The following is a 13,721-nucleotide window of genomic DNA, read 5'->3' as shown; positions in this document are numbered from 1 at the left end:
ACAAAATGGCTAAAAGCATTCATAGGAAAGCTGATGTATCTCTGCAATGATAGTACCAACTTCCAAGGTGAACCGTAAAGACTGCCTAAGAGAAAGCTTGAAGAATGGGAAGGGGTTTGCATGAATACGATGGAACATATATCACGATTGTGACTATGTTGTAGTATTACATACACTCCTAGTTGCAGATACGCAAAGTGCCATGCCAAGGAGAACCCCTGCGCTTGGATGGTCACGACACTTCGCTCAAGAGACGTGCCTCTTTGCCAAAAGCCACATCCTTTGACGATTGGTCACACCCCTTCTCTCTATGGGAGCGACTCTTCGCCCAATGGTTGCAGCTCTTCGCCGAAAGGATGTGTCTTTACGTGTAAAGTCATGTCTCTTCACTAGGAGACGTGTCTTTTCATTTGTGTCTTTTCGTCTCCTATATAAGGAGCCCTTGTATCAGTCATTCGATCAATCAAACACAGAATCTTCTGAGTCTTGTTTCTGAGTGCAATTCAAGTTTCTTAAGTCTTAATCATGAGTTTAAGTACTTAACTAAGAATTAGTACCTAAAATCCTTACAGTGGTATCAGAGCAAATTTTTTTCCCGAGACCCGAAGGTTGTGAGTCTCTCACCCTCGTTGCTACCCTCTCCCCCCCTTCCCGGAGCTACATGGAAGCAAAAGAAAGGTGGTACACACACGCATACGCTTATGGGGTAACCTAAACCTTCTTTCTCAATTCTGTAAACAGAAAACAGAACACAGGTGTGTGTCTGCACGCGCACGTACCTGTGAATGGTGATGCTGGTGGCCCTGCTGTTGCCCTTTCGTGGGATGCACCCTTTGGCTTTTGCTTGCACCTCTTTGTGCAAATAGCCACATATTCAGCAGGCTGCCCCTTCGAGCTTGCACCTCTTCGTGACGGCGTGCCCCTTTGTGTTCGCACCCCTTCGCGACGGCGTGCCCCTTCGTGCTTGCACCCCTTGGCTCATGCAACGTTGGCTGGATTGCCGCTTCGTGATGCAATCTACACCCCATGGCGCATGACATATTGGCTGCCCCTTGTGACTTTTCACTGGCATGCCTCTTCACCTGTGAGCACCCCTTCGCTTGTGAGCACCCCTTCGCTGGCATCTCCTGCTTGCAGAATCGATCACCTCTTGTGCCCTTTTGGAAACGCTGGCTGCCTTTTCATGTTACGCAACACCCTTTCGAAGGCAATTCTTACGTAAGGCAATAACAGCGCTGCCTAAACTCAGCCAACGATATTTTTTTATATTAAGTGGCCAACCTACAAGTTGGTTTGGCCCGCAACTTATTAACCTCAGTGGGCACCCCCTTGGTGAAAGTTAAAAAAAATAAAAATAAACAAGAGAACAGGTAACGATGTGTACACTCCAACGTTTCATCTTTCTGGCCATCAATATCTCACACAGAGCCAACGCTGGCAAATCCGGCCCCTTGCACATCGTTTCCCGCACTGTTTGTCCGCATTCGCTATGGCCAATGAACATCAATGGACTGCTTTCCCATACATCTCGTACATAGACGAGATTCCCGACGCAGTCTTGCCGGCGTACCCTCTCCCGACACCCGAAATAATCGTCATTCCCAATACTCCTAAGCCGAAACCCGTTCCAAACGCAGTTTTCGCTCCCGAAGTATCAATTATTAAACTTATTCGGAGAAACAATCACTTTCTTTGGGCAGTCAGCATGGCTGACTTACAAGATGGCAACGACTCTATTTCACTCGAGGACCCAATAGCAATTCTCAAAGTGTAGATGGCAGCACTTTCCAAGAGTCTCGCATCAATTCACACTCGATTAAAGTAGATGCAGACACAAACCTCTTCCCGAAGCCATCGTACCGTTTCTCAGAATACACATGCAATTTCTTTGCCATCTTTTTCCGACGCTTCAGTCGTCGACCCGGAAGAACCACTCAGACGAAAGCCTTTGGAACTCAAATTTTCTCACCCAAAGCATGGTTTCTCAGAGACAACTAGACACAAAGTACCTTCGTGTGAGCAACAAAAGTCTCAGCATGAATATTCTTGAAAAAGTTGCAGTTCTAAGCAACCAACTTCTTATTGGAATCGTCAGCAACAGAAGCAGCAATATAAAGTTTCCAAAGGATCATCAGCAATATCAAGATGGGCTTACTTAGTGGCACATATATCCGACCCTAGTCGAGTATTCGGTCGTGAATGCCGCGACGTTGGACAAGTTCCCCCTCGGGAGCCATGCCCTACATTTAAGTCTTTCTTGTCTGATGGTGGTACAATTACAGATTTATTGATCCTTTCCTTGTGCAAGAGGATCCTTTAGAGGTCTAAGAAGCAACAACTCCCTCGACCTCCCCCTTCTAAATTGGAAGCCTTAATACTCGCTGAGAAAGCTGAAGATTCGAGAGATTCCAATTCTTGTGTGACAATGGACAAGCACAAAACCCCTTCTTTGGCCGTGATCCACTCAGGAAAATTCGCCTCATCACCGCCCTTGCAAAATACAGTCGCTGACTCTAAACAGATACCAGATGCTATGGTGAATGATAATTCTTCAAACTTGAAGATACCAGTCCTTACCTTCAGTGATGCAAAGGATAAATCAGATGCAGAATCTTGCAACACGACTTCAGTCGTTGCAATTGAATCTTTGGACACAACTTGTTCCACAAGTAAACCTTTACAAATGGATATACCTCCAAACACTACTTTGTTTCAGTCTACGACATCCCTTCAGGAGGATTTTACTGTTCGAGACAAATCGATGGAATACCTTACAGATTTCCAATGAGTAGTCACCACTCAACATAAAACTCAAGTCAGTTTACCAATAATTTCACTCGAAGCAGATACACATTCAATCTTTTATTGGACAAAGCTCGAAGTTACAAATGACTTTGACAAAGGCACTTATCAAGTTGCAAATATGATCAGTTTTCAGTTTGGCAAAATAGTCATGGTCAATAACAGTGCCATGAGATGGGACTTAACAAAAAGAGCCTTGGATGCAGAAGCACAACAACAATACATTTCCTTGTCCTGGAGTTTTTACAACTACCCTGGGTTTTATTTAAAGAGGGAGGGAATGTCACGATTGTGACTATGTTGCAGTATTACATACACTCCTAGTTGCAGATACGCAAAGTGCCATGCCAAGGAGAACCCTTGCGCTTGGATGGTCACGACCCTTCGCTTAAGGGACGTGCCTCTTCTCCAAAAGCCACACTCCTTCGACGACTGGTCACACCCCTTTGCTCTACGGGTGCAACTCTTCGCCCAATGGTTGCAGCTCTTCGCCGAAAGGATGTGTCTTTACGTCTAAAGTCATGTCTCTTCACCAGGAGACGTGTCTTTTCATTTGTGTCTTTTCGTCTCCTATATAAGGAGCCCTTGTATCAATCATTCGATCAATCAAACACAGAGTCTTCTGAGTCTTGTTTCTGACTTTAGTTCAAGTTTCTTAAGTCTTAATCATGAGTTTAAGTACTTGATTAAGGATTAGTACCTAGAATCCTTACAATATTGCCATTACGTTGTTGCCATAGGCTCTAGTAAGCTCAAAATCCGACCCACATGAAGAAGACCGCAAAGCGGTGCAACGCCGGTGAGAAAATACCAAATGCCCATAAACGTTTATGGAAGACCGTCATGGGAATTGGGAAAACGGAGCCGCATGCACGTCGATATGCGGTGAAGGAAATCTCGACTATTACAACAATTCCACAACAGGTGACAAACATCCTCTTTCGCAGTCAAGCAACGGATACAAGATGAAGGGCAGATATGGTGCGTCCCAAGAAAAGTGCCCACCGGGAGCACACCAAGCAAACAACGCTAGAGAAACAATCACTCCTTCAAAGGCAAATGGCTTTTTCATAAGGCAGATACATGCTTCCTCCACCAAATATCAGATTTATGCATGTGCCAAAGAGCATAACAATGATCAGCAAGCCAAGGTTGAGGTAGAAGAAGAGCATAAACTCGACTTGCAGAAATATCCTGAAAGGGCATTTTCCGAAGATTCGAGTCAGACATGCGATCACGATCGGGCAGAGGTGAAATGGGCAAAAAGCCAACTAGCATTTGTTGCAATTCTCTCCAGAACCGGCAGTAATGCATGCCTAATCCAAAACGGTGAGCATCGAAGGGAAACTCCAAAGTGAAACCGGCTGCATCCACCACATTCTCAACCACCCGAATACCATGGCAAGAGAGGAAGTACGCCTGGCGAGGTGAGCGGTCAACCAAAGTAAAAGAGAAAGCGTGGCTCCAATGAAGACTCTCCAGACGAAGCGAATTTCTTTCTCTCTGAGCATTCCTCGATAGATGAATTGCAACCTCTTTCCAAGCAGAGAGCAAGGTGGAAGCAAGCGGACATTCAGGAATATGCCCGTTCATCCTACCTAATACAACCTCCCAAATAGATGATTGCCAGTGACCAAATGAGGAGGTAACAACATGCTGACTCAAGTGTGCAAACATAAGAGTCCAAGGCTGAGATTTTTTGCGCAAGTGTAGGCAATATCATACCCTTCCTAGCAAGAACATGCTTACGCAGGTCCAAGATATTTAGACCACCGAAGCATTTGGGTGTACAAAGCTTCTCCATCTACATCAAACGCAGGCCTTTTTTGAGTGCGTGAGTTTGTCACAAATGAGACAAAACGGCTGCCTTGAGAAAATCAAGACAGTGGCGAGGCCAATGCAATAATGGCAAAAGAATTGAACATATGTCATCAGGATACTTTGAACGATTCGCATGAGAACATGCAGTGGCCAAGTAGATAGCTTCCAGTAAATCCACTTTTTGCGTGAGTGACATTCCATCCAATTAGATATCCCAATGCTTGGTGATTACATTTGGAGAAACAATCTCACCTGGCCACAATAGACTATGCCAATCGCAGGAAGGAAGTGGCAAAAGCTTTGATTTATGAAAGTTGACTTTAAGACCAGCCGCAATCCCAAACAATTCCAAAGCTTCAGTAATCACTTGAACATCACTCTATTGGTTGCGAGGCATAAGCAACGAGTCATCCGCATAAGCCTGCCCAATAAAGGTATGACGCGAGGGTAACTGCAAACCATGAAGACGCTCCGGAGGGGTCAAGTGATCAAGATACATCAACAAGGGGTGAGTGGCAATAGCATACAACAAAGCGCCAAGGAGGCAACCTTGCCTAACCGAACAACCAAGTGGCCACCATACGAGAACCCAGCCTCGGAGTCAATACAGGAAATGTGTCCTTAGGATTCACACGCGATGTGGAAGTCTCACCAAGGAGTATATCTTTGTAAGAGTGCATCGCTTTTTCCCATGCATCAATCAACGTGTGATTGACATTACAAGGAAGTTGCTTAAACGATGCATTCTTATTTGCATTAGCAGGGGGAACATAATTACGGGAAGAGGGTGGTGTGTGAATCTTCATTGGCTTTTTAGGCACCACCAAGGGGTTAGCATCAGTAGGCCCAACATTTTGCCTTTTGCAGCAGCCCCATTCTCAAGATCAGTGGATGACGGTGTCTTGCCTTTCCCTTTGTCCACATTCGAAACCACCTTAGCAGCAGAGGCTCCATTCTGCTTAGCTTCACCGATAGGTTTACTTATAGTGATAGAGGTGGACGAAGGAACAACTGAAAGAGGGGGTTGCAAGACCGGCTTCGGGCATTCAAATCGCATATGACCAAATTTGCCACATCGAAAGCAGGAATTTGCCCCATTTAAGTTTAACGCTTGCCCATCGATGGATCTCTTGAGTCAGGGGTTTGTTTGTCAATGTCCGAAAGAATGCAAAACCTGTTGTTGTTAGCATCCAATTTTGGGGGACAAATCACCTTGCCAAGCTATGCAGCCAACAACAGCAGGAAATGTCTCCATGTGCGAGAGAAATTAACAATTTCCACCCACACCGGGCATTTGTGACGAATAAGACTCTGGTAATCTTTAGTGAGTGCCCACGGTAGAACATGCGTCATCTGCGTATTAAAGAAAAAGGGAGACATCTCAAGCAAAAGATTTCTAGCTTCCGTATCTATGAGCAGAACTTCATAAAATCCACGGGCATCAAAGTAAACGCCACGGACAACTTGTTGTTTAAGGAGAAAATCAACCCATTGCGCGACATCTTGCGCAGTAGGCATTTTCCCAAGGAAAAAGAGGATAATTGCATTCATAGCATACTTGCAACTGGGTCCATGAGGTCTTGCACAAGAATGCGCACCTCAAGAGTAGGCGCCTGACCATTCCAGGCTTGTCGAGCCTCCTCAAAGTCCTCATACAAGTGAGCTTTGATCTCCAAAGCGGGTTCCATTGCTTTCAAACGCTTAAACACGCACAGAGTGTCGAACATAAATCAACAAAACCTCACCGGAAAAAAACAAACGTATAGAAAAACTCTACGAGAAATTGAGGAAGGCAACCAAAGCCCTGTACAAAAATCACACAATATTGCATCCAAAACCACAACAGAGTTACATTAACTCATCGCTGCCCTTTCCACACTTCTGAGCTCGACACAATACAGGCGGATCAAACCTCTGATGAAACTGACAGCATTACCTGCTGACTGAATTCACCCTCACAACACTGACACACCAAAAAGCGACACACGAACTGTACAGAGAGTCGAGGCTGACTGCGCAGGGGCAAAACCGCCACGCTGAGGGCTTGCTGCAAGGAGATCGCACAGAGCTCGTGCAGGTCAAGTCGCTCAGGTCGCGTAGGCAGGTCAGGTCACACAGGCTCGTGCAGGTCCAGATCGTGCAGAGCGCGTCGGCAGAGAGCTCGAGCAGAACGCGCAGGTAGGCACACACACACACACCGGAGCTCCACCACGTGCGTGCACACACACACAAATGGCAATGTTGAGGTGCATATGGGTAAACCTGACTGTCTAGTACAATCAGCTCGGGTGGCTTGGCGTGAAATCCTCGCTATGTGCTCTCCAGGTGTGGTCCGTGTATCTGATAGTAGGACGGCAATGGGCATGAAATTCCATTCCCTGTTATGGACACTCATGTTTGAAACATGGAACAGGGATTCGGAACGGGAAGAGGGAATAGAGAGCTGAAAATGGCCATTCCACTGTAACTATGATTAAGGGCTATGTGACAGATGTAAAATCTAGTCCCTCTTTTGTCTCATGTGCATGTTGGACTCACAGACAACACCTACTTCATGAGATCACCACAGGCCACTTAGGTTCTTCATGTGCCAGTTTGTGCAAAATTTCGTACCATTATTCACATGTAAATTGTTTTATTTTGCTAAAATATCAATGAACTCATTTAGTTTCTTGTGGGAGCTAATCGGTGTCACTATTTTGTGCTTTGTTCTCTTTCTAGGTTGCTTTCTTTCAACAATTCTACAGCACAGTGACAGAAATAGATTACATTACACTTCGTTATGGATTTGTAAAGGTATGTGCCGTTATACTATCCCCCTTCAACCCCCCACCCTTCTCAAATCTCTAAGTCTCCAAGATCATGAAACATTATTTCTGTCTAATCTGATTACTCTAGACACTGTTCATCAGGCCATAGGAACATGTACTAAGTCTCCTCAGCTATTTACAGCAACCTAGTTAGAGCTATAAACAATATCGTAGTCATGTTAGTGACCACTGACCCATTGCACTACGAAATATAGTTGAAAATGACACTGTTTAGTTTTTGTGGAACTATAAATGTTGTCATACATTATTTCTTTCTAATTGATTACTCTAGGCATGTTTCATCAGGCTGTCAGCTCGCGTGCTGTAAGAGACCTCAACTCTCCAGATTCTGTTAACTTAAGAAGGGAAGGATGTCAACCAGAATCTTATCACAAGTTTTCTAAAAAAAGCACAACTCACTAGGAGAAGAAAAAACGTGGTATTTGTTGTTTTTTGGTGATTGCCTCCTTAGAATATATATTTGTAAACATAGAAATGTAGACAGTATTAAACCTAATTCTGTTGTAAAAAACTTTTTCATACGAGGACCAGCAGTAGCATTTTACGACCAAAATGAAGGCATACAAAAATGAAAGATTCTGTTTCAGCCAAGAATGAAAGACATTGCTAGGAAAGTTTTATACATAACTGAAGATTGCGGAAAACAATTGATTGAAAATTGTCTTAGCGAAGTTTTTAGCAGACCTGTGATTCAATGCTGATTAGGGTGCTAGTTATTATGGCTGATTGATTGTCTTCTGTACATGATTTAGAGCCACCTGGCAGAAAGCTCTCCTTTCAATTTTCACAAGTATATACAACGGTCATTTCAAGAAGACTTCAAGCATGTTGTTGGCATCAGGTTTGTGTTTAATCCACCTTCTTTGAAAATATACATTTCTACCGTGAACTCTCAATCTTGTGTTTGTGACTTGCGAGTTGCAAGGATGATAAAACAGTTACATAGTGGTCAGTGTACTATCAATAAATTAACTAGGAGTTATTTCTAGCATTCTCAGTTGCAGTCAAGCATTAGAAGCGATGCGAGAGCTGTTTCTCAGAGAGGCAGGTTTAGGGTTCATATAGAAAGTCCAGTTCACTGAGACTTAATGCAACAGTATGATGATATAAAGCCGTTTCTCAGAGAGGCAGGTTTAGGGTTCATATAGAAAGTTCAGTTCACTGAGACTCAATGCAACAGTATGAATGGTATAAAGCCGCTTGTCACGACTGTTCTAGTTCTGATTAGAGGATACCTTGCAAATTTTCTCTTGATCATGATGACTCTAACATAAGATTTTACAGTTTTAAAGGTTTCATCAGGTCAAGAAAATCTCAGGTTAATTTATTGCATTCTTATCAGCAGTATAGCTTGACTGAGTTTTGAGACTAGAGAGAGAGAGAAAGAGCCTAGCAAGCTTTCTTTTTTGTGGCAATATTGCAAATTCTATTAGTTTGTTATCAGCCTTTTGTCGAGATGTAATCTAACTTGTGGTGCTTCACTGAGCAGTCCTGGACTTTGGGCATATACTGTTTTCTGGTTGCTAATCAATGTACATGGTAAGACTTTACTTCACATCTCCATATATTATGAAGTATCAGTTTGTATAAAGGTTGTGTACTATGAGGTTTTTCTTCCACTGTGAGCTTAAACAATCCCTTCGCTTTTCAGGTTGGGAAACCAGCATTTTTGTAACTCTGATACCTCTTCTTGTAAGTAAGCACTCATTGTGTTAAAGTCCTGTTTATATTTTATCCTAAAATTATGAACATCAAGTGATTGCAGTCCTATTTTGAGTAGTTTTGGTTTTGTAACATACCTTCAAGAAGGATGTTGCAAAGTGAGTCTTCTATTTAATTTTCAAGCCTTAAAAAATGAGAGCAATGTGAGTGCAACCATTAGCAGTCCCTCCTTAGTGTTTGGTGAGGTTTTGAGATGTATAATATGAGGGTCTATGATGAAGTTTTTGAAACGGGCCAAAAAGGAGGTGAGGCTACATACTTTATGACTCTAGACCATCTATGGTGGTCCACTCGAGTGTGGAATGTTTCTCTCAAAGACGGGGAAAATACCGTATAGCGAGTAGTACCCCTTTTACATTAGTTTTCCTTGTAAAACCCACATTGTCATGTACATACTGATTCTAGTCAGATTGCTGTGGGTGTTGTTCTGACTCAGCCTAGCAAAGAATTCAACCTTGATCCCCCATTCACTATGCAAGTCACCTGCTGAGTGCAACTACAGCACAATAGAGAGGGAAAGCTTGGCTATTGTTTACGCAGTGCAAAAATTCGTCATTATTTAATGGGTTTACACGTCACAATTATTACGGATCATCATGCTTTGTGTTATCTGGTAAATAAGCCACAAGTTACAGTCCCGGTTTAGCGGTGGCTACTTCTATTTGAGGAGGTTCATTTTGTCTAGGTTTTACATTTCCACAAATCCTTTACTTTCTTTCCTTGCGTAGTGATTCCTTTTAGCTTGAATGGTGGTTCCTTTTACCCTTTCTTGAAGAGAGGGAATGAGAGAGTGCGGTGAAGATGTGTAGAGGGGGAAATGAAATGTTATATTAACGTCTTCAAAAGGCCAAAATGACCTACGACACCAATCTGTTACAAATGGTGAATCTAATACCATGTCTAAGACAAAAGAACTAGAACAAAGATACTACTACTAGAATCCATCCTCATCCTCACTCTGGATGTTGAGAGAGTATGGCTCGAATCCTCTGCTGTAGTCTCCGTCGATGCCGTGTAGCCCCTCTCCTCAATCGTGGCCGTTCGGATCTCCGTAGCTCCAGTGCTCGGTCGATGAGAGTACCGGTAGTGATCAAATGCGTGTGGGCGGAGCTCTGCAATAATGGCTGCTCCTCTGGCTGTTCCATATCTAGTGAAAATAAATCTTTAATCTGTCTTTGGGACTATATATAGCGCGCAGGGATGAACAGGTTAGGTACATGTGGGTGAGGCTCAGGGCAGAGACGGGCAGATACCTCTACATTGCTATCTGTTACTTTCCTCCTAGTACGTCAGTATATGCATCACCTAGAGGACAGTCCCCCTTTGCTATTCTGGAAATGACATATGGGAGTTTTCCAAGGATGGTGACATTATCATACTAGGGGACTTTAATGCTAGGTCTGCCCATCACCAGACAATATTTTATGATACTTCAGAGGATATGCTTAGGGAGCTGGACGTTACAGAGATGGGCCTATCCACACTATCACAAGATGAGGAGTACACTGAGTATGGCAGATACTTGATAGATATGGGAACTGCACATAGATTGGCCATTTTGAATGGCCTACAAAGATTTTTGACAGCTGGAGGTTCTACTTGCTTTCCACACCGACATGGTGCTAGCATAGTGGATTATGTTATGGCCCAGCCAGGTCTCATTACATTCTTTCAGGATTTCATAGTGGGCACTAGGCCAGTTGGAGTAGCAGTTGATCATGCTATCTTTCACCCTGACATTTCAGTTCAGCATAGCTCCATTAGGAGAGGTCCCCATGCACACTCGGTATACCTTCATGAGGGAGACGGATTTTGTGTATATGGATGAGATATACAGGCAGCTATGCACTCAGGAACCGGGACGGCCACTAGCTGAACTCACTCAGATACTGACAGAGACGCTCCACGATGCAGCATCAGAGGCATACCCCCACAGCCAGCCTACACGGAGACGATCTGGGAGCATGCACTAGGACAGTTGGTATGATGAGGAGTGTCGAGAGATGAGGATCAAATTACAGAGGGAAGTGCTCATGGGTATTACCACACATAGACAGTTACAGATTATCTTTCGCCGCCTAGTGCGACGAAAGAAAAGGGCTTATCTATCTCAGCTTGAGCGAGATCTGTATCAGCTATTTATGAGTCAAGACTCAGGCGAAGCATGAAGTCTATTCCACGAGCACTCACCACCACCAGCGGTCACCTCCACAGAGACATGGGGGGAATATGCCACATCTCTCTATACAGCACCATGGCAACCACCTTTGCGGACCCACTAGAGACATGCCCGGAGATATGTTCTTTCTTTATTGCCGAGAGGGTAAGGAAAGCCATTGACAGGATGAAGACAAGGAGAGCACATGATCATGACGGTCTGGTAACAGAGCACTCCATCTATGCTTGCAGAGCTCCTTGCTATGATGTTTAATTGAGCCATGTATGGAGGCTTCCCTGAGACTTGGAGTATGTCTACGATTGATTGTATGCATCCGTTCTTGAGCAAGAGCTGAGTGGATGGGCAGAGCGAGAGGGCATACGAGCACCAGGGCAAGCAGGATTTAGAGAGGTTTCTCCACTCTTGACCAGATTCTGACACTCATTATTGAGGAGGGTGGACACCATGGAAAGAGGATGTATTGTAGCTTTGTGGATTTCCGCAAAGCTTTTGACACAGTGTTGAGAGCAGGACATGGTTGTGCCTACAGAGCTGATATGGGGTATCCCGGCTTTATACAGGACGGTGATGGGGCGGGTTCGCACTACTGAGGGAATGTCTAACATGGTCCACTCCACTATTGGAGTGAAGCAAGGATGCCCCCTATCTCTGACTCTTTTTGGGATGTATGTGGATGAGTTTTCAGACTATGTGGAGCGTGAGGGAGACAGAGGGGCTTAGGTAGCAGGGACATGGATTCCGTTGTTACTATATGTTGATGATATTGTGTTGACTTCTGACTCTCCAGAGGGGATGCAACGACATTTAGATGCTTTGCATACATTTACTCGTGACAGTGGATTGTCTGTCAACCTGGGGAAAACCAAGGTCATGGTGTTGTTGAACACCACAGTGGGTCAGGAGGTCATCACCCACATTTACGTATGGCCAGGAGATTGGGGAGTACACAAATGCGTATACTTATCTTGGGGTAGTCTTCGGTGGACCGGTGGTTTTCACTGAGGAGAGCATCAGAGACTAGATTGACGAGAGCGTATGCAGCCTTGGGAGGACTAGAGAGGATGCGTTCGCATGTTTAGTTTCAGGAACTGCAAACAAAGCTTTGGCTTTTTGACACTCTAGTGACTTCAACTATGCTCTCTGGGGTTCAGGTATGGGGACCCTCAGAAGACCATCATGGGCGGTCTGGCAACACAGATGGATGGAGATGTATGGAGAGGCCTCTAGTCTCTATGATCGCTCGAATGATCTGGGCTAAGGCCTCACTGCCGCATAAGGTTATCCGAACCGAGCTAGCCCCCCCCCCCCCCCCCCCCCCCCTTTCCTCGTGGTGGAGGCATTGACTAGATTAGTATCCTTTATACACGGTTCATGAGGTCTCCCCAGTGACAGATACGCTCGGCTTGCCTTGGAGTCATCTCGACAACTAACGCTACAAGGCGATACAGCATGTTGGTATGGACAAATGACAACATGGTTTTAGTCACATGGTTTCAACATGGATAGATTGCCTCCGTCTCAATACTCCCTGGATGCACCCCCCCTGTCTCTCACACTGACAGAGATCACCAGACTCATACGCCAGGATCTGATTCAGCTAGATACCAAGAGCACATGGATACAGCCAATACAGGAGTTGGGCACGAAAATGGCCTTCTACAGAGAGCATCTTCTCCAACTCATGGAGGACGTTTTTGTGACTAGGCCTGCATACATGGATACACACTTATCTCATGGGATACGATGCGCTATTGGGCAGATACGCACATCCTCACATCAGCTCCAGATCGAGACTGTCCGATTTCGGGGAGTGCCAGCAGGGGCCCGAATATGTCACTTATGTAACTTAGAGCCAGAGACAAAGCTGCACCACACATGTCATTGCTCGGCGTACTATGAGATACGCGGCCGCTTCTACTGCCTGTTCAGAGAAGGTTTCGGACCATTTTCTAGAGTCATGAGATACGTGGATCAGTAATGTCTCGGATTGTTCCTGCTAGAGCTGCGCAGATTTAGGGAGAGCTTGCTGAGGACATTAGGGGAAAGACATTCTCAGAGACGAATCATTGATTTTTTTACACTAGCCAAGGGAGAGCCAGAGGAGCAGTCATCAAGCAGACCTCAGAACCCCCACCCACACTAGAGGTATGTTGCTTGACTGAGCCATTGAGCTAGGCAGATCATGTAGCAGGCTACAGTGTCACTTTCACAGGACACATAGTTAGTACAGTTGGTCTGGTCTGGTTCACACTGGAGGGACTCTTTGGGTTGGGCAATGACACATGGCAGGGATACAGACGGTAGTCTAGTGGACATCGTGGCCAGGTCACCACCACCACTCACTTTGGAGATAGATTGACATTTAT

General features: G+C 44.8%; 1 protein-coding gene across 4 annotated transcripts in view; it reads left to right on the top strand.

The window, feature by feature from the left end:
- Positions 1-13,721, top strand: part of LOC147428910 (MLO-like protein 5) — a 155,744-nt gene that overhangs the window by 68,250 nt on the left and 73,773 nt on the right. For all 4 annotated transcript variants that reach the window (XM_086495339.1, XM_086495341.1, XM_086495338.1 and 1 more), the window contains exons 7-10: positions 7,345-7,419; positions 8,207-8,295; positions 8,944-8,993; positions 9,106-9,146. In XM_086495339.1, coding sequence (XP_086351465.1) covers positions 7,345-7,419; positions 8,207-8,295; positions 8,944-8,993; positions 9,106-9,146 — 255 coding nt within the window. The remainder of the gene's footprint in view (positions 1-7,344; positions 7,420-8,206; positions 8,296-8,943; positions 8,994-9,105; positions 9,147-13,721) is intronic.

This window comes from Adiantum capillus-veneris, chromosome 22 (assembly GCF_014529385.1).
Source record: "Adiantum capillus-veneris isolate H3 chromosome 22, ASM1452938v2, whole genome shotgun sequence".
Taxonomy (NCBI): Eukaryota; Viridiplantae; Streptophyta; class Polypodiopsida; order Polypodiales; family Pteridaceae; genus Adiantum; species Adiantum capillus-veneris.
The sequence above is the reverse complement of the archived record's forward strand: the minus strand, read 5'-3'. Positions and strand labels throughout refer to the sequence as shown.